Here is a 22,833-nt window from a genome sequence, read left to right on the forward strand (position 1 = left end):
TTGATTTGTCAATCTTTATTAACACAAAAGTTCTAAAATTAAGTCTACAACTTTGGTACAAATAGCATTTACTTAAAACTGCTTCCATTTGGAATCCACTTGAATACTACATAAAGATATAAAGACTCATGATTTTAAACAATTATATTTTAAGTTGAGTATACAAAATACGCTTAAGCAGTTAAAAACTTAAAATATTTTTTTTTTAACGCTCAAAATATACAATAAGGAGTGATATAACCGCTCAAGCTGACGGAGATAACGAACGAGTACTGTTGTTTCTTCCTACCTATTATTATTATAATTATTATTATTAGACAATATTAAAATAACACCTAGGTGGAAAAATGTAAACACATAAATAACGTTGAGTTAAAAATGAAACTAGTCTGGGAGGAACAGCTAGCGATATTGTTGCACACATTGTAGCACCAGGAACCTCGTCCGATAGCCGAGGGCCACGGCAACTTGCGCTGGTGTCATGCATCAGTCGAATAGAAACATCACACGATTAGTTTAGTGGTTAGACACATACATACGCTGCAATAATACTATGGCTGGATTTTTCATATTAAAAGATATCCACATTCAATCTTGACAATCACGAAACTAACGAACCTATTTTACGATCTGTTTAAAATGAAAAATCCAACGAAATACATTTAATGTACAATGATTTTAAATTTATACACAAACGAAAAAATCCGACGATAATATTAAAATACTTAGTATATTTTATGGCATTGTAATAGACAAATTTACGATTTTGCTACGGCTGAAAACCTGATCCGATATAGACTAGTACTTAGTGGTAAGCTTAGAGCTAGGAGGGCTACAACATCGAAAGCTATAGAAAACTGGACTATACCATCTCAAAATATATAGTATTTCTATCAAAGGAAGTGTAAATGCTTCTGAGTGGAGAAAACATAGTCGGTAACATTTCAAACAGAAGTGATGTAAATATATACACAAAACACAAATTGAATCTCATATTCATGTTAAATAGCTGACTATAGTGTATAAATAAAGCATTTGAGTCCATATTTCAAACAAAATGTTCTGAAGCTACATTTTGCTGATTTAAACAGATTATCAACATAGAAACTTATCTACAAATCATTTTCGATGATTTCGAAGACTCAAAATTCCAATAGTTATATAATTATTTATCATAATTCTAATGCTTATAATCGATAGTTAATGATTAATATATTACAAGTTACAAACCTAAGAGATTTTATTCAAGAATCAATAACGTAAGAAAGTAAAGCCAAAGAAAATCTAAAATTTACACCAATGGATTTGGGACATTAAATCACGCGACAAGACGTAATATCGCGTATTAGACATAAATACGTTAAAGACAAATCCATTTACATTACTTAATAGTATAATGACATATAAAATGCAAAATCAAATAAACTCCAAGACCTATGGTTTAAAATCTACACCCCTAACACCTAGTTCTAGTGTCAGATCGAGAAACATCCTAGTCAAGTTGTTTACGGTTCAAATTTATGTTATGCTTATTATTAGTAACATTTATGTTAAGCATTACAGGAAACTAGAAATGTCAGTAAGTCTTCATCTTTTTGTAGTTTTCTTTTCTTTTTCTAAAAATCAAGATGAGGATCTCGCAAACAACTTGTCTTAAACATTAATATATCCGACATTTGTGCCCAGAGCATCCAACACAAAAAAAAACAAATGAACAAAAAACGAAGCGGAAGAAAATCAATACTTAATTAACTATTGTATTTGTTAATAATACAAGTGACTTAAAATACAATAGTTAATTAAAATACATATACACACAACAAAAGAAATATCACAATGTTACATGCTTTACAATGTTTTGAGCTTGAGTATCATGACGGCAGACTGGCCGAGGAAATGTGCCACAGATGTGGATGAGTAGTTCGGACACTACAGGAAATGTGAATCAAAGTCGAATTGAACAAGGAAGACAAAATGATTTGATTCTGTTATGATTCACTTTTGTTTTCAATGATCCAATGAATGTGGTGATATAGTAATAGGGCTATTCAAGATTTTAGATGGCCTTAAATGTCAAATTGATAAACAACATGAACCTTGAAACTATTAGTACAATACATGTTAGTAACTCAACCAAATCTAAATTAGTAAAACAAAAACAACACTTAACTCAAGTACTATAAAAGCCTAAATTCAAAATAAAGTGAACGAAAATGTAAAAGTTAATATCGCATTTCTGAATCACCAAACAAATCCAGACTGGCTTGCTGATTTAGAACAATCTTCCTTTGTAAATGCCTTTGACAATTTCCTGCAATATTTTCCTGCAGCCCAAATGTAGAGAAATGAAGGGAAGCCTGCCGTTCTATGGCACCTTGTCAAACTAGAGGTTACACTGCCACAGTATCGTAGGTTGTGAGCCCTCCGTTTTGGAGTTGTTGGTGGCTTGCTTCGTTTCTGAAAACAAATTCCTGTTAGTGTTTCCAAGAATAAATTTAAAATAACATGTAGCAAGTAGATATTTGTTTCCACTATTTATAAATATAATGATGAAAACCTGATCTCATTAATGTTTTATAAATTACAACAAACACGATTTACAGTGATCATATTGTATTTCACTTTAATAAAAATAATAAATAACTAATAAAATATGACATTACTTTGACACATTACATATGACAGCTGCAATACTTTTTGCATGATAAAATAAGAGAAATGGTAAAAATTCAATGGTGGAACTAAACAGAACTGTGAAAGAAAATACACAGTGATAATAAATCTAGTGATGTAACCACTAATAGTAATAGTCAGGTAACAAAAATCATGAAACAGACTGGATTATTTCTTCTCCCAATACCTTACTGAGACATTTTTAGATATGGTAGTTTATTTTTAAATCTTACTTTTTTTTGTTACAGTATGGTGTTGATATTAATATACATATATTGCATACATAAAGTGATTGGAAAATACCAATTCTATTAACAAAAATTTACTAAGTATTGACTCTTGTTAGTATTGTGGTGGGACAAAATATTATGGGACATAGTGAGGTACTAACGACAGTATGATAACAGTGCACCTTGGACGGAATGCTAGCAGCATAAACGAACACAATTTGACAAAGGATAAACGATCACAAGAACACACGTAATTTAACACATTGTGTATCATTATAAATTAAAATAATATATAATGCAAATAGAAACAAGAGCAATGCAATAATCACAGCAAGAGTGAATACAAATTTGACTCAGTTAATAATAAATAAAAGCGAGTATAAAATAATTACTCGATTAAAGTATAAAGAAACAACTTGACAAAGTACAAACAACCACAGGACATACGATCTTATTTCTGTGTTACATTTCATCAAATAGTTACTGAAAATATTAAAATTCTTTTACTTTGCTTCCATTTTAAAAATCCAATAGGCTGCGATAAGTCAAAATTAAATAACTCTACTGTCAGGTATTAGATATGTATCTCCGACAGACTAATAATGAATTTCAGTCATTGTATGTTATTTCTGGGTGCAGTTACTAATTCATCTGTCACAGCATGAAAAATCATTGTATTGACATGATTTAGACATCATTGGAAACATCAATTTCTGAGATACAAAGTAACATTAGTTTTGTAATACACAAAACGTAAGAATTACTCAATCAGCTCTTAATAAAGTTTCATTTATTTTCAACTTGGCCATTTCAATCCAACGTAATTGCAGTGTCTGCTAGATGTAGAAGCCCGATACTTCGATATGTTTTTTTAATAACTAGTGTTCTAAGTGTTTTATTTAGTATAATGTAATATGTATATATGGCTTTTGTTGAGTTTGTTAAACAATCATTTGTAACAATAATTGTTGTTCTAGGCTAGTAGTCAGTGTTGTTTCCTCTTACTTCTGTGACTGTTTATACACAATTATTACCTAATTACGTTTATGTGTGTAAACGACCAAACAAGAAATATTATTTATTTATCGGCACTGAATAGGCTTCAGTAGACTTGACTCTCTTCCTTTTAATAATAGTTATTGGTAAACCACATGGTTTGTATACTATGGAGGGCTAAAATTTGTGTGCTTTGAATTTTCAACCATGACCTCAGAATACTTTCATATATGTACTGAAATAAACCTGTATATGTTCAAAAACTACATAATATTTTACAATTTTTGGCTAAAGCACCATGTACCTGTTTACTGAATTATGAGAGGAAAATGTATTTCTTCTCAATCTTGTCATGTCACAAATCCAGCCCTAGACACAATAGTTTGTCATATCTCCTGCTATATTTTTCCATTCCTACAACTAGAATTTTGCCCGTTACAGATTTACTATAAAACAATAAGTCTACTGTACTTGTTCCTCATTAATTTAACCCTTTAACTGCTGTAGACAAATATACTCGCAAGCAGTCCACTTGCCATCACCAATATTGTCGAGCACTCTAGCACTGCGCTATTGGTGCTCTGGCGGAGACACATTGATTATCTAGCCGCGGGTTCCAGTTGTCTGATGTTTGTTTTAGTTGGCCAAATAATGTGGTGACTTGATTTTACGAAGTGAGAAAAAAATTATATGTGAATCCTGCTTTAAGTGTAAAAGGTGCAATGTCAATGTATGTGTAGTGGCTATGTTTTGAAAAGTACAATGAACAAAAAACTTCTATGATTATTTCTAAAAAGTGTACTGTATTTAAGTTTATATATTATAATAACTGTATATACAACTAAAACATTTTTGTTAATTGAATATAGTTCTATAGTAAAGTGACTGTGATATCCTAATCAAAGTACATCACTACCCTGTCAAAGATTGGTTTACAGGATTGAAGTAAAACTATACAAGAAAATAATTAATAAATGCAACAAAATGCCTACAACACATATGGTTACTTTTCATTATTATCAAATGTTAATTATACAACCGCAGCACTGGCACGTGCCATCTTTGTCTAAAAAACTTAGTACAACTGTTTCACCTGGCCACACAATTTGCTGCAGTCAAATGGTTAATATACCCTCTCTTTCTCCGAAGATAATTCGGTCAATATATACATATATTATGTATTGAAAAACATGTATTACACATTCATAAGAAATGCATAAAATAAATAACCTTTCCAGTCAATTTACCTTTATAACAACCAATTAACACTGTGAACAAAATAAATAATTTTTTAGAAATAAATCTTTTGAGAACACTATGATGCTGTAATGAATGTTGTGGAGTTGATGCACATGAGGATGAGGATATGTGAGTATGATGGAATGATGATGCAAACATCTACACTAACCTACAAGAAAAACTTACGGTTTCCTGTAGGGACACCATGAAACAAGAAAGTGCAATGTTACACACACCACAAAACAACAACAATATTAAAAAGAAGACAAGCAATCATGACAATAATTCAACTACAATACTAATTAAAATAAACTAGAATTTTGCTACTCAGTTATGTACAGGTTTGTATAAAACTTCAAACGAATTGTACAATACCATTTATTACAATCTACTAAATTGGGTCAGTGATGTGTAAAAAAAATCTTGTAAAAAGTTTCTGATTTTTACTTCTTATATGCCAATGAATGCACTCAAAAATTAAAACATTTTTTCACGAAAACAATTTAATTATCTTGTAATATTTATGAGCTACAATACAATCAATTTCTTAAATTCATTACTTTTAAGTTAATACAATAACATTGTTAAAGCATGATTAATAATTTTTAATTTGTTTAAGACGTTCTAGTGCTAACATTAAAAATCTCTGTTAGGAGATACTAACTGAAAATGTTAGTTGTAAATAGAGGAGCAACCTATGCTACCACTAGCACCCTTTTATAATCGTCACGATTATTTCAATATTATAATTTGAAATTTAAACATTTACCTTCAGAGATACATGTTTTCATTAGAGTTCTGTAAATAAGTCCTAAATTATTATATCTGGATACAAAAGAAAATTATATTGTGCATAATACATTGTTTTGTATTGATACAAAACATTTTTATTTTATCAATCAAATTTGAACAAATATGTTGAACAATTAAGTTACTGTGGGCACTTGCACCCATTCTTAAATTGCACTTTTCTTAATAGATGCACAAAAATAGCTTTTATATTTTTTAAGATTAGTGTAATTTCATCACAGGTTGAGAGAGAAAACAATATACATCTTATGTATATTGTATTTTAAGTTTTAATATCACAATAAAGCTTCACAGAAAACTAATAGTGATTTACACTAATAATTTTTAAATAAGCTGAATCTGATAATTCCAGGAATATTTAATCAAACGGGTGTCAAAAAGTAAACAAATTTTGAAATTTATAACTAAGAAGACTTGCAACTCTGAAAATGTACAGGAGGCTAACAAAAGGTTTTAATAAAATTATTTTGTTTGTTTTAATTTTAGCATAGGTGTAGTGGTAGCAATGAGAGAGAGGGGATACAACTGACCTCTCAATCAGTTTCCTCATCTCTTCTGTGGTCATGTCCTTGGAGTTGGCCCTCACATTGACTGAAAACATGGCAAAAACACATCAACTTTGGCCCAAAACAGTGATGGAAAAATAAAATGTAAATACAATATCAACACAACAACAGGAAAGGTCTTTACAGTGTTACAACCATAAGTGGTAAGGGTGGTGGTGAAGGGGGTAACAGTGCTGCTACCACTAATAGTATTAGACAATGTGGTGAGTTTACAACAGTCATTGCAGTCAAATGTGCAACAGATCGATATGCTATGTTATTAAAAAAATATGTTGTTAGACTAGTGATGGTCTAATCTGATTCTAAATCTTACAAAATTGATTCCCAATTGTAAATTTTGAATTCTAATATTTTTTTAGTTCAAGTTTGATTTAAATATAATCATCACTGAACCAATTTCCGCCATTTGTATTAAACCTTTGGAGACCGCCACAAGTATATGGTGATAACATACGTAACCAAACAATACCACTCTTTTTTTAAAGGATATTTTTTGTAGAGGTTTAGGATAATAGTCATACTTTAAGTATTATTCTCTACCACCTACTTTCATTTATAGGGTGGGGGGGATTATAAAATGGGTAAATTTTTATGTTGTATATTAAACCTATTTTAAAGTTATAATTTTTTAAATAAATTTCTAAACACTCCATGATAAAAGTATTAAGATATAAACAAATACCTACATATTTTTCAGCCAATATTTAGTGACTTGTCAAATCTCATTGATCGATTCTCAAGCCCAAACCTTTTTAAAAATTAAGTGCATTTGAGATTCTGCTTCGACAAATCTAAATGCACATTTAAAATAGTTTGGACACCTAAATGCACAAATCTGCTATACTTACTTACTTAACTAATACTCTTTAAGACTTGAGAAAATTATTTTGATTTGAGTGTGGTTAATATTTCTATGTGGTAAATAATTACTAAATATAGTGTATCCCCACTCCAAAATCATATAAACGCAATGTCTTCATCATTATTCTATTATATAATAGAGCCCAGCAAAATAAAGTAATAGCCTTAAAACGCTAAAGAAAATTTGGCCTTGGGTCAATTGATATGCATTTAGGGGTTTAAAAAAAAAATTCTATTTTAGCCAAAGGTAAATTTATTTTCTATATCTTAGAAGAATAAATCTGAAAAAAAAACATTTTTTAAAGGCTTTACTGGTTTTACAAATAAACACACTCTATATGTGAGTGCACCACATGGTTATATCCCCATGCAGCATTTGAATTTCTAGAGTAATTTATTTTAAAGATTTGGTGTATGGGAATTGATTAAATGATAGCTTTTAACTGGCCTATGTGAGAAATGACAACATGTGCACATGACTTATGCTTTAGTCATGTGTCAGGACAAAGTGGTGAATGATTGCTGTGGATAAAAGTTGCACTATCCACACTCATCCATCATTAAACTCAGAGATCTGTTGTATAGGAAATGTAAGAATAGTACAATTCAGTCTGATGATAATTTGGTTATACAGGGTGCGGCAAAACAAACAGTGCAGTTGTGATGGGCTTCTACATCTGCTGTGGTGGGGGTAGGAGCCGGGGAGGGGGCTCACTGCATTCGGTCACTCACCCCGTTTTCAGTCGTAGCAATGGTTTGGAGCGGAGAGCATCGCGGCTTTGCCGTTCGCACGTTTTTTGAAAGTGGCCGTTCTTACATCACGACTCAACGAGCGTTCCGAGTGCACTTTAACATTCCACGTAATGATCCCGTTCCACATCGCAATGTTATTGCAAGTTGGGTTCGTGCGTTGGAAGAAACTGGTTCAACACTAAGGCCTAAAGGTATGGGAAGACCGAAAACAGCGAGAACTCCCGAAAAAATCGCAGTAGTGAGAGCAGCTGTTGAACAATCACCAACACGCTCTGCCCGGAAACACGCAACTGCGTTAAACATATCTGATCGCTCTGTTAAGAGGATTTTACACAAAGATTTATTCTTCCACCCCTATAAAATTATTTTGGTTCAGAAGTTAATGCCTCTAGACTTTCAACACCGCGTGAATTGCGCTCAAGAAATTTTAGAACGTATCCCACCAAGGTCAACCTTCTTCAGTAGTGATGAAGCCCATTTCCACCTGTCAGGTTCAGTTAATAAACAGAATTTCCGTTATTGGTCGGACAGAAACCCACAACAAGTTAATGAGCGACCTCTCCATTCCCCGAAAGTGACTGTATGGTGTGCGATTTCCAAATTTGGTGTTATTGGATCCTACTTCTTTGAGGAGGATGGGCTTACAACAACCGTGACCGCTCAGCGTTACGTTTCGATGCTGCAAGATTTTTTGAGCCAGAATTGAATCACTTGGTTGAAGAACAACATCTTGAGGATATTTGGTTCCAACAAGATGGGGCTACGGCCCACACAGCACATGTTTCAAGGACGAAATTGCGGCAGATGTTTCCTGCGCGTCTCGTGTCTCTGAGGGGTGACCTGCTGTGGCCTGCAAGATCACCTGATTTGAGCATTTGCGATTTTTTCCTGTGGGGTTATCTCAAGGACAAGGTTTTTCGGCATCGTCCTCACAACTTGGAAGAACTCAAGATCCGTATTAGAGAGGAAATCACCGCCATTCCAATCAATATGTGCCAAAATGCAGTGGAAAACTTCAGAAATCACCTACATCAGTGCATTGCTTCTGGAGGACGCCATCTTTCTGATGTGATCTTCAAATCTTAACAGAAAAAATGGGGTAATGTACTTATTCAAGTAAAATAAACCACATTTTCATAACTCGTACCGATTTTCTTTAATACCACTTCAAAACTGCACTGTTTGTTTTGCCGCACCCTGTATTTTGGAGGATTTGATTTAGCATTTTTTATGTTAATAAATTTTAGAATATTTACTAATTGGACTAGAATTAGGTCCTAATCAGTTCTGAAAGAGGGCCTAGACTAAAGTTCATCATTTTTACTTTAATCACTTTTAGGTTTGCAAAGTGATTATCGACAACTGGAATCCACAATGAATTATTACAAAAAAACCAATATTCCTCAATGCTTATTATTTATTTACATAGCCACTTGAAAGTTAAAAATTTCTAAATCCAAATATATTTTTAATATCATAGTATTGACTCTCCAAGTGCTAATGCATCACTTAAAATTGCTCGACCATTTTCAAGCTTATGACATGTTTTATTTTTAAATACGTTTAAAAGACAAAATGTGTTCAATACATACATAACGTATTATATATCATATGTTTCAGAAAAACATGCTCTACAAGGTTAAGAAAAAAGCAGAATAATTACTAATAAGCAATATTAAATTGAAATAGGATACATTTATTTCTCAAAGGATTACATATGTTCAATATTTATTAAAATCTTAACATATTCAAGTAGGTATAATGTTAACTGCAAACAATGAAACGTCCAAACAATTTTCCTACCATTTCATACCAGTTGAAACTTTGAATCAAACCTTTGAAGCTTTTAAAACTTATAAGGGCTATCCAGCCTGAAGAAAATTTATTATATTCCAGTTTTTCTCTCCATGACTTTTGGTATTTTCTAGTAAAATAGAAAATATCCCTACAGTATTTTATGAATGTTTCCATTCTACAAGGTTAGTAACTTGTGACACCTTCTCCTGTTGTGTGTTGAGTTGTTAGAAAATAATAAAAAACAATGATTTACCTGGTCAAACTATAACCCCTGTGTATCTGGGAGCCCTCAGCATTCCTACATACAACATACAGCATTCACTAGTAACATACAGAGAGTCAAGGTGCACACTGCCAACACTACTACTCAGGTCAAATCAAATACACTGTATAACAAAACAAAACTTATGGTTTTGGTTCTACTCTAGATTTGATTCTATAAGTACTTTCAAATTTACTGCAACATATAGAAAATATGAACACAATAACAAGAATTGTATAACTTTAATGCAATCCTTTTTTCTTTGGTCTATATAAATATTCTCAGAATTAGTTAACAGTACCTGTAACATGTAAAAGAGTGTATATGTTTAAACCACAAGTAGCTAATGCAAATAATGCTGATAGAATTAAAAATTAGTATTCTTTAAATTTATCAAATAAATTAATGGAAACTAAAATGTTTTAAACTAACTTGAGTTTAATAATAAAACTTGTATTTGTGATTTCCTAACATTTACTAGCAATACTTGTATGATATTCCAAGAGTATATAATTACAAATAGTTTCATTCTGAAAAACTTCTCAGCCATAGTGTGTTTTTATTACACATTTTATTCTACAATCATTTATTATTCCAATTAATATATAATTTCCAATAAATTCAATGATCAATGAAATATAAAACAAGTAAATCGTAACTATGGATTATATTAATTGCATGCAAAAATTCAAAACATGCTTCATGCTTCTGCAAGATAATATTTGTTCATTCTCTTCTACGAACCCCACCATGCAACCAAACATACAAATAACATGGATAAAGAGGAAAATTCATAAATATTTAACACTACTTATCTCGATACTAATGTTACATAGTCTGTTAATTAATATTACTATCTTATAAATGATTAATATTTGAATAAAAATCTAATTCAAGGGTTTATTGTTCAAGCAAATGCATTCCATTCTGAGCAATTTAATTTAAAAAATCAAAGTTGCATATATTATTACTTTTTATCTACTTTAAAATTATATGTATATAATTGGAAACTGAAAATTCCTGGAAGTTATCTACAACGTAGAGACTTTCCTCCCACCTTGAATTGTTAAAAGCAAGTAAAAATAAAGAATGCCATTACTTAGTATACTACTGAATTATAATTCTAAAGCAACTACATATTGTTTAAACTATCAGTAGCAAATTGTGTAACAAATAAATATAATATTACATCACAGGCTCTTGTTATCAAGTTAGGTGTAGTGTCAAATACGTTGCATGTTTACATTATTTTTTTTTGTAACGTTTGTACCTATATCTATATTATTTTAGATACAACTTTTGTTAGACATAGTTTTGTTTATGTAGTAACTCTATATTTCTAAAGGACATATTTCTAAAAATGCACTATTTATTATATAATTTTAAGCTGATTTTAGCAAATTTATATGTACATGATTTTCTCCTAATTGTTCATGCAAAAATTGCTAAAAAATTATGAAAACAGCAAACAAGAATTCAAACATGACATTGGAATTGAAAATGTACAAAAATTACTACAGTCAAGTGAAAAAAATAACGGGGTGTTTCAAAAATGTTATTTACAAAACTAATCCTACTGCTTATGCAATGTTTTTGACAACTTCCACAGTATTATTGGAGATAATTTCTGAAAGAACTGTTGGCTGTACCTTTATTGTTATTTTGATTATTTTATACATGACAAGATTAACAGGTTTTCTATTCAAGATCAGAATAAAGCACAAGACTTTCACCATAACACTATATAGAGTTTGATAAAGAGTTTGCATAAACTCAATAGTTAGTTCTTTTTTTTACTAAGACTGTATGATGTTATTCAAACAACAATATTGAAATAACACCTTTTTTACTTGACATTTTATTTTGATTTATAATTAAATCAACCCAACAAAAACTATTTATCAAATGTAAAAATAATCAAACCTTTAATCATTTAATCAGAGCTATTGAACAAATTTCTCGCAGTGGTAAAAATAACATACTCATGGAAACTCGTCAAAAACATGCATATTAAAGGATATTTGGTTGAAATTTGGATTCAAGAGGAAAGTAGAGGATAGTGCCTTTCTTCAAATAAAAAGAATGTGAACAGTGTGAAAAATAAGCATTAAGGGATATAAATCAATGAGTACAAAATAATTCACATATAAATTTCTAAAAAAGTTTATATAAAGTACATACAATTAAAAAAATACTCCATTACAAGAAAAGGTTTTTTACGGTGTGGTGTTATTAACCCTAGAATTGGCACGCAAATCTACTGTAGTTGTACAGTTTTTTAAGGTAAAAAAAACCGTACAACCGTTAATGTACTTTTCAAAAGCATATTTTAACAACAAACAATGTTCCAAATATAACATAAAATATTATAGATAAATTTTCATGAAAGACCACAGAAACATATTTGTAGTTTTTGTAACTACTATTATCAACACAACTTTTAATTCATCAAAAACCTTGTGAATTTCTTTATTTATCGTCAAATTCCATTTTATAACTTGGAGTATATAAAAGAAAAAAATCTAAAATATGCATTAGCAAAAAACCAAACTTTTAGCAATTTTCAGAAATGTAAATTTTATATGACGACATTGTACACTATAGCTTCAGTAGTGTCCACATATATGTTTGCTGCCAATGATCATGGAGCATTCTGTGGTGTACGTTCCAACATTAGACAGTATGCCACTCAGTAGTCAGAGTTTTGAACAAAATGTACACATATTTTTATGAAAATTCATCAAAATGTGCAAGTTTAGATTTTTTAATTTTTAGTACAATAGCTTTTCAAAAATAAAACTTTAAAACCTGATATTTGAGTGTTTGATTTTTCTTCTTTGCAACTATATAAATTTGATCACAATCGGTTAATATAAATTCAAACATAAGAAAAAAAAGTTACGTATTATGAAAGTAAATTTATATGCCGCAATGCAGTGCTGGCACTTAGACAACGACCTATGTGCAGCGTGCCACCTCTAGGGTTAATAGCAAAAAAATGTCATTTTCCCAATAGATGTGGAAAAATTGCATGTTTTACTGTAAACACAACTGGAGTCACAGAACATGAGCTAATCAAATTGCAATAAACTACCTAGAGCAAAAAAACAACATCATAAAATTTCATGACCAATCACTGTATTAGTCACCACATTTGGACTCTAGTGTATAGTCAGTCAAAAGATAACTTCCAAACAATTCTGTTAAAATATGTTCAATCTTTGAACACACATCTTAGTTGTAATGCTTCTTTTTAAAAACCTGAGTTATTCTTTGTCTGCAGCTGTTAAACAATAAATAACTAAAGAACACGTACTTGATATATTGTTTATTACAGTATCATTTACTTTGTTTAATGCTTTCAGATCTTGTAAAGATTATCTGTTATTACAACATGTATTTAGAGATGTTATTAAATATAATCTTAGTAAATATATTCAGTAAACCAATACAAGAGTTTTCAATTATGTGACAAAAGGATAAGAAATTTCAAAACAATTTAATCCCAAGTTAAATTAATTTTTTAATGATTATTTGTTCCGAAATTAATTATGATTCTCAATAGAAATTACAACTAAACTATTCTGAAATTGATTTGTGTCTAGATTCGAGATTACTGTTTAATTCTCATTGTATGCTACTTATATTGTTGCCATACTATTATCAATAACCATAAATTCCACTTATGGTCTATTTTTACATATGAATACTCAAAAACAATAATCTCAACTACGATAAACAAGTTGAATGTAAAGCTAGTTTGCTTCTGTTTGGAAATGGTATCAAAATGAAAGACCATAATAGAACTATATGTGACTCCAGTTATGTACCATGCTCTCAATGAAATTTACATTGCGATAAAGGTTTAAACACCTTGGTATGAAGAGTTACCATATGATTATATTATAATCACTTGCTCTAAGACAGAATCCCATTTTAAATACAAGTCTTACCACATTTTTGCATTTTGTACTTAATTATTATACAAAACTTGTGTGAGCATTGATATGTAAATTTGTGGTATTAAATTACAATATCTTAAAGGGCTAACAATTAATATGTTAGCCTTTCAATTACTAAAAAGAGGATTTCAAAATACAAAAATTAAGAGTTTAGAAGACAATTTAGCTTCAAATGAATATTCTTGAAGACAATATTAAGAGAAAAGATTTAGGTAAAAGATGAAATCATCGCATTCCTGACACAAGGCACACAAGGAGGTGGAGCGGGAGGAACTAACCTCCATAGTTGCGGTTGACGAGTTGGTCTCGGTCACACTCGGCCTCGGAGATCTCATTGCTATCTTTGGAATCGTTGGCAGAGTTGTTGGGGTCGTGGTTGCGAGGTGGTGGTGGTGGAGGTTCAGGGCTCCCAGACAGGGGCAGATTGCGGGCCGAACCTACCAAAGATAAAGAAGGTAGTTTAAGATTACGTCTAATCCTTCACGTTAAAAAAACTTAGGGATGAGTTCAAAAGATGAACTGATTGCAAGTTTTCATTTTATAATTACATAACTTTCAATTAAAAAGTTTTGAGTTGAACTCAATCCAATACTGGTTGCAAGTTCTATATCTACTACTAAAGAAGAATCCTACTCATGTTCTAACTTTTCCTTTTGTGTTAAACAAATTACAAATAAACACATAATAATACCATTTTTTTTAAGCGTTACTACCTTAATACTGAGTTTTGTCTCAAATCCAAACAGTACAATAATATTACCAAGTAATAAAATATAATCTGTTCTTTTAATTAAAACTTCCAAAGGACAAGTCTCAGCGATACTGACCTACGCTGCGCCTGCTGACAGAGTTGCGGCTGCCGTAGTGATCATAAGGAGCCCCATAAGGAGAGTACTGGCTGCCGTAGGGATCCTCCTCTGGGTTACAGTTGGCGGGGTCATCATACTCAGGAGAGAATGTCGAGTTCGGGCCTCCCACTCGTGAGTATCGTCCATTCGCCCTTGGCTGTAAGAAATGCATATTGCTGAAGGCATGTTTATGTATGGGCATCCCAGCAACCTCGGTTACATGGACTGTGTAAAAGGACTATGTTTTTAATTATTTTTTTATGGAAGCATATTTGTATTTGCTAGCTTTAATTATAGCAAAACAAATATAATTTTAATGAAGACACTTTAAAATCACAGAAATGAGCCACATATTTGTTAGAGTATTATTAATATACCCTAATCCCCATCTTTTCTTATAACATAAATTTTCTATCTGTGTATTGTCTTCCTATTCAATTGTTGCATGGCATTGTACATATAAAAAGTGTTCAATATTGTGGATCGTCTTTTCTTTACAATATTTTATTTGTTTATAATGCAATTACACTACTACCATTACATTGTAAATAATAACAATTCCGATTAAATTAGAGGATGAGCAGCAGATCATACATACCATTGATTGAGATCCGCTGCGGTGGTGCACATGACCATTTGCCGGCACGCCATTAGGCCCGAGAGTGCCAGAGTGGCCGTTCTGGTGAGGGAAAGTCTGGAACTGAACCGCCTTGGACGGATCCATCTCCTCGCGGAACCCGAGCAGGTGGAATGTGGCGTACGGGCAGATCTCATCCTCCATACCTCGATACCAACCAGAGCATTAAATTTCTGTTTCTCTCTTCATGAAATATCATTGGGATTTGGTTTTTATAATATTTAAAAGGAAGATACCTGGGTAAAAACCAATCCTTCAACTCAAAATTAGAACTTGAATAATTGTTCTGGAACTACTTCTTTTATTTATTTTCGGCTGCAACCAAATATCTTTTTCCTCAAAAGGCTGGATTTTCAAAGTTTAGAAATTTAATTAATAGTGAATTAGTTTGTATTAAGAATTTCACATAGTACTACATGTTAACTGAGTATAGCAAATGACATTAAAACTTGATTTTTACAGTATTTTATGAATTTACTTATATTTAGATTAGATACTTTTCAGTATATTAATTTAGAATAGGTAAATTATATTTTAACACACTTTTTTGAAGTTCAATTCACTAGAATATAATAAGTATATTAAAATAACCACAAGGAATATAAATAAATTAGCAAAATTAGTTTCTTATAACTAAAAAAATGTACAGATTTTTATCATAACCTATTAATGACACTGTTTCAAAATAAGTTTCTCATTGCTCTACCTCTTTATGTGTATATATCATATTATATGTATATTTACTTTATCAACCCTTACAACCACATTTTAAGAACATAATAATGTCAAATAATAATAACCAAATCACAATATTAGGATTTAGACAAATAAACGAGTTGTATCAGTCTTAAACAAAGTGTATGTATCCGGTCACCTAGACAAATTGGTTTAAAACAGTTTACTTTATAACTATACGCAGAGGAAAAGTTATGATAAATCAGATAAAAAGTGATGGAAATCATGGAAATTGTACAATGGTATTTACAAAAAAAAATAAATGAATTTGAACAATTTATCTTAGTTGATACTTTTTGTTGTGTTTGTGTCTGTTTTAAGTATGTATGAAAATACATGTTTGTATGTTTATTTACACAATTTTTTCCCCAAAGCTGAATCTTCAAATATCTTCTAGAAATTAGAGCATTTGGTTTTGCATGTACAGTAATACCTTAATCACCTTAAATGGTGGGTTCACTAACTCAAATATTAACAAAATAATTAGAATGAAAAGATTATAGAAAACAGTTCTACGTATATCTAAGATGCAATGCACAATCAACACAGAGATGAAAAACAGGATTCATGCAAAATTAGGCACAACAAGGAACAAGCACATTTTTCATGCTTTTATAATTAAAGAGATTTAAGATTTCAGTCCTACTTACCACAACAGTGGTGTGATTCCAATGTTCTAATGTTAGGTTACACCTTTAGTGATTCAGTTTCTATTTTTATAATATTCTTAATAAAATTGCCAATCTGGTTCCCTAACTAAATCATACTGCCAAGCTTATCATTTAGAGAATGGGTGGAATATTACCTACTTTAGATTTAGACAACTAAAAATTACAGATTTTCATGAATTTTTCCAACATATTACACAAATCAGAGTAAGAGTCCTCACTGACTGATACGTTAATTCAATTATCACTGACTTTGCCACTTCTTAACGATTCAGGGATAAAATTCCACTAGGTTCATCAATAAGGAATATAAACAAAATTGATCATAAATCAGGAAACCAGGTGTCCTACAGTTCCAAAATTAACATGACTTAATTATTACTTTTTTAGTTTCTTAAATTAAAAATATTAAAAGAGTTCAGGGTTAAATTATAATAAAATTCCTTAGAATATGGTAAATTGCACTCACATTTTTAACTGCAAAATTATTACCCAAGGAACTAATTATTGTTGACAATACATGATCAGAAAGAATCTCACTGTTTTGGTTAAGCAGAAATAAGAAATGTGTTATTTTAAGATTAAGGTCTTTATCTTGAAGTTACATTTAAGGCTCTAATAATGTAATAAAATCCAATAAGCTATTATAATTGATTTTGAAAAATTTCAATATAACTTAGCCATTTGGCCTCTAATAATATTGTCAATCCAACTTCACTAATACTTTGTATAAAAATAGTAAATATAAATCCATTGTAAACAAGAAACATGTTATCAAATTATGTTTAATTTTATTCAAATATAGTTATAGAATAAATATTATAGTGCTACAAGTTTAAATAATGTAGTTTAACGGATATGAATAAATATTGTAGTTATTTATAGGATATATACGATGTGTGTTCAAAAAGTACTGGAAATTTAAGTTTCACGGTTTTGGAGAGTCTGATTGTCAAAACTTTTTTTATTATATTGGTATTCTCCTGAAATATAATAAAATTTCCAGTTTTATTCATTGTTTACTTTTTCAGTAACAACTGTTAAGGTTAAAGAAATTAATCAAAGAATTTATGTCAAATTTTATGTTAAAAATTAAAGTGTAGGAAATGTTAACAAAGTCCTATGGTGAGTCTGCTATGAGTAACACTGGGTTTATGAGTGATAAAACGTTTCAAAAGGTGGTCGTGAAGACATGAAGATGATGAATGCTCCAGACATCAACAAGTGATGAAAACGTGAAAAAAGTGGAATAAATGGTTATGAACGATCATCATATTATGATAAGAGAAGTTACTGATGATGTTGACATATCACCTGGTTCATACCATAAGAAGTATTACCAGCAAGTTCAGTGCTATTTGTGAATAGCAATATGAAAAAATGCCCGGATTAGTGGCAAAACAATTATTTTCTGAACTTGGTACCGTGTGACTTTTTTTATTTCATAAAATGAAGAGAACATTAAAGGGCCCTTGTTTTACAAGCATAGGTGACATTAAAAGTGCATCACTGAAAGAGCTCAAGTCTATCCCAATGATTGAGTTTGAGAATTGTTTTGAGGATTGGAAGAATCGCTGGCACAAGTAATATCTAATGGAGACTATTTAATAAATGACAACATTAACGCAGAGGAATAATTACTTTTTTAATTAAAATTACTGTTACTTTTTGATCATACCTCATATATATCATTAATATAAACTCCCTCATCTTCACAAAATAACATTAAAATTTCTATATTTTTGAGTCTCTGTTATTATTGTTAATGACAGATGCCTAAATACCTTATTTAATTTACTAAAACTCTTAATTCTTAAGTATTGTGTATTTCTGTCATCATAAATGCAATGTGAACAGGATTTTCCCTTGGTAAAGACTTTTTGTTAAAACATTTTTGAAATCTTTTTCATTTTAATTTCACTTTTCTTGGTGATGGATATAATTTCAGATTCTCAATTTTTTTAACAGACCTCTATTGGTACAAACATACTAACTTTTTTATAGAATATCATACAACAAAATCTAATGATCTGATTTGCCATTTTTGTAATTTAGGATGGGGACTTGGTAGGTAAATATTCTCTCCTATACAAATGTTTGTATTCACTATTCATCTCTAAAATGAATTTTAGACCTCGGGCTGGATTTTAATGTATTGTCCTGCTAGGATTTATTTGCAGTATTTTCTGTTTTGGTTCAACCTTTACTAACTCATCCCCAAGTTTTTGGTAGAAACTTGAATTTTTTGTATGAGTACAGTGTACAATAGACAACATATAGAACATAATAAAAATAACTATTTTTCCATAAATTTGGATCCTCAGAAAATTAATTTATTGTATAGCTTTGGAAATATATATTTTTTTAAAATATTGTGTTCGGGTAAAACATTTGTTTAGCCGGACTCCATTTTTTTCAGAATCTATGCACATTTTATTATTATTTTTAATAATAAGCTGAATATTTTTGAAATAGCTGGGCAAGACTTTTAAATGTATCAGATCTCATACTCTACACCTCAGTTTTTATAGAAACAACATAACTTTATCAGTTAAATGTTTTATTTTTTTATGGGAGTTTAATTTCTTATTTTTGGTTACGTGGCTTTTAATGCAATCATGATACTCTTCAATTTCAGTTAAATGTTTTTTTTCACAGAATTACAGAAAAGTAACTTCAAGTTCTAACTCAAGGCTAGGATATTAACATTTTGTAAACTTGTTTTTATTGCTTGATTTGGTCTAAGATCAGTCACTACTGAAGATGTACATGTGTAGTAAATAAATGCTGCACTATGTGAATATTACCAAGTTCATTATAATTTACGTTCAGGAAAGTCTCCATTTTGGTTTACTATGGTGGTAAACAATTAAATTTTACCTCACTATTGCAAACCAAATACCATATAAACTGACAAAATGATTCACTGCATGATCATTACTACTATTACAAAAAGATAATTTAAAAAGTAATGTATTTTGCTCTCTCTATCATTTAATGCTAGAAGACTGATTTGAATTTAGTTACTCATTAAAACTGCAACCTATAATTCTTGCTTATAAATATGTATGATACCAATTTCTGAACTCAACTGGTCATATATAAAGTTAATAACTATTTCTATACAGTATAAAGTTACAATTATTATATCTAAAGTAGACATTTTGTTTCGGTTTGTCTTATTAAAAATTTTAAATTTATTAAAAAATGTTATAGAAAATTTTAATTCAAAAGTCCACACTATCTATCGCTGCCTATGAAGCTAGGTCAGACTTAATCACTTGTGTGATAACAGCAGATAAAAAGTTCATACCATAGTTCAAGACAAAAAATGAAGGTGAAATGAATTTGGAGTGTGCTTTATGGTTTTGTATTATTCACAATAAAATGTTATAATGTAATGTTTTTAATCTAGATATCTATTAGTCGAAAATCATATAGATTTCAATATTTAAGTTTTTAAACTGTGAAATTTTCAAAAAGAAAAATTGAAACTTTTTTTTTTAATTATGGGCAACTTAACATATGTATCAAATTTGAATGCTTTGCCTTAAACATTTATCAAAATCCAAAAGCTCTTTACTAATAATGATATATGTACAGAAAGAGGGAAAACAAAGTGGTTTCAGACAAATGTTCCATAAAGTTTTTTTTATACCCTGAACCAGAGATTTGTTGCTGTTATAAAACGTCCTTTAGATATAAAAGTTTTGATCAGTGGGGTAATGGTAATGGGAGTATCAATAAAACACTGAAAATCACTATGCTAAGCAAAAGAGATGTAAAGTATCATATAATTTAATCACTGAATTAATGTAACTGAAAATGTTTTTATCCTGTAGTAATACTGAAAGACATATTTTCCTTGGAAATCTTACATAAATGGAATTATTCAGTCAATATTTTATATGAAACAGCAAATAGAGATGGAGTCTTTTGGACTAAATTAGTAAAAAGTAGCCTTGATAACCTTTACTTTTATTTCAGATTGCATAGGTCAGTGCTTTAGATAAGGCAATTTTTATATTAATTAGTTGCTCTCACCAGCTGGTTATGTTGTAAGAATCTATAACCCTGCAATTAGTGGAGAGTTACATTTAGTACACTAAAATTAGTGTTACGAAAATCAAGCCTCTAATATGGGAAGTATGTGTTTAAGGTTAGTGAAAATTCATGTTACATGTGATTTGAAATAGTTGCATTTTTCTTCATGCTAAAATTGTTGATGTAAGATAGATTGTTTTAAAAGTGGGTACCTGTAATAAATACTATAAACAATATACAAATTGTGTTTATTTCATTTTGGTAGAACGTTCACTGTAGAAATTTACTATAAACATAGTAAAATAAGTTTTTTAAGTGCTATTATTAAACAGCTCAAAATACAAAAAAATATAAACCTTTAATAATATTTTTAAACAGTGTACTTTGCAACACAGGTTGCTGTTTAAACATTTTTACTTTTTGCGTTTTTTAAATTTATTAATGTTTTATGTAAAGGGGGCTGACAACATAATTAACCATTAAAACCTAAATAACAAACATTTTGTAACACCGAAATAACATTATATAGAGCTTTTGGTGCCAATATGCTCAGGGTATACAATATCTTTAAACTGAAGTATCACATGACCTATATTCCCATTTAAACATTTTCCATAAATGACCCTCTATTCTCCTAAAAGTGTCCTTTTGGGCAATTTTCCAGGTTAAAAATATTTGTAGCAATAAACATTTTATCTTTTGATAGGCATCAACTGTTTTACATCAGTTATAAAAAGTTTACATAATACCAACTATTTTACAATTTTTATAACAATTCCAATGGTACTTTTCCAACGAAATCCGTCTACGCATAAGCGTTCATGGCCACTTTAAAGATACAATGCACAAGCCAGGAACAAGAAACAAATGATACCTCTCAACTGTGACAATCCGGTTTGTATAAGCGTATCCTTAAATTGGTTGTGTCGCTTATGCATTGACGGATCTTGTTGAAACAAATACCATTGGAATTGTGATAAAAATGTTAAAAGTAGTTTGATATCTAGTAAATTGTTATAACTATACTGATTTTTTGTTATTTCATTTTGAAATGTTCAACAGACACCATTTTTGAACAGTAATATTACAGAAAATAACACAATATTGTTTTCAATTTTCCTCTTAACTATTTAAACCTATGTGCCAAAACTTGGTTTCTTTAGGTTAAATAGTTTTAGAGATAATAATCTTTTATACAAAATACTGACTAGCAGCTAAACAAGACATTTCTCAACCTATGTTTGTATGATATTTTTTGTTTGAAATGATGAATACTATTACTCACAAAAGTTTGTGACAAACTTTTTCGAACATTCTGTGTATATTGACAATGTACATGTACTTATGTGCCGGATGATCCAGATCTACCATCCACTACCTTTTGTAGCAAAACTGATATCTGTTATGTGTGATTCAAAATGTTTTTTTTCTAAATTAACCCGAAAAAATTCTTACCATAATATTTTCTATTATATTCAACAACAGATGTTCCAAAAATACAGGATTAGATGTTCCACTCTTCAAACTTTTAAGTGTTAACTTAGGGGACACCATGGTTTGTTGTTATGGGTTTGCATTAAGAAGAGACATATAAAGACACTTTATACTATATTTTTTTCATATTTATTTTTTCATGCAACACTTGGGCTATAGCTAATTTATAATAATGATGCAACCCATTCATACAGAAACAGCAGCACTGTTAAGCCAGAATACATATAAAATTGAAACAAACTCCAAATCCTAAATGTT

General features: G+C 30.2%; 1 protein-coding gene across 50 annotated transcripts in view; it reads right to left on the reverse strand.

Annotated features, from left to right (window-relative positions):
• The window catches only part of LOC124357275 (Down syndrome cell adhesion molecule-like protein Dscam2), a 231,198-nt gene continuing 208,365 nt past the window's right edge, over positions 1–22,833 (reverse strand). For 47 of the 50 annotated variants that reach the window (XM_046808888.1, XM_046808894.1, XM_046808892.1 and 44 more), the window contains 6 exons: positions 15,596–15,780; positions 14,977–15,154; positions 14,428–14,586; positions 6,479–6,539; positions 5,325–5,330; positions 1–2,457 (listed from right to left, as the gene is read on the reverse strand). In XM_046808888.1, the coding sequence (XP_046664844.1) occupies positions 2,391–2,457; positions 5,325–5,330; positions 6,479–6,539; positions 14,428–14,586; positions 14,977–15,154; positions 15,596–15,780 (656 nt within the window). In that variant the 3' untranslated portion in view covers positions 1–2,390. Of the gene's footprint in view, positions 2,458–5,324; positions 5,331–6,478; positions 6,540–10,178; positions 10,224–14,427; positions 14,587–14,976; positions 15,155–15,595; positions 15,781–22,833 lie in introns of all 50 variants that reach the window. The other 3 variants (XR_006921931.1, XM_046808881.1, XM_046808907.1) reach the window with 3 other exon arrangements.

This window comes from Homalodisca vitripennis, chromosome 3, assembly GCF_021130785.1.
Source record: "Homalodisca vitripennis isolate AUS2020 chromosome 3, UT_GWSS_2.1, whole genome shotgun sequence".
Classification (NCBI taxonomy): Eukaryota; Metazoa; Arthropoda; class Insecta; order Hemiptera; family Cicadellidae; genus Homalodisca; species Homalodisca vitripennis.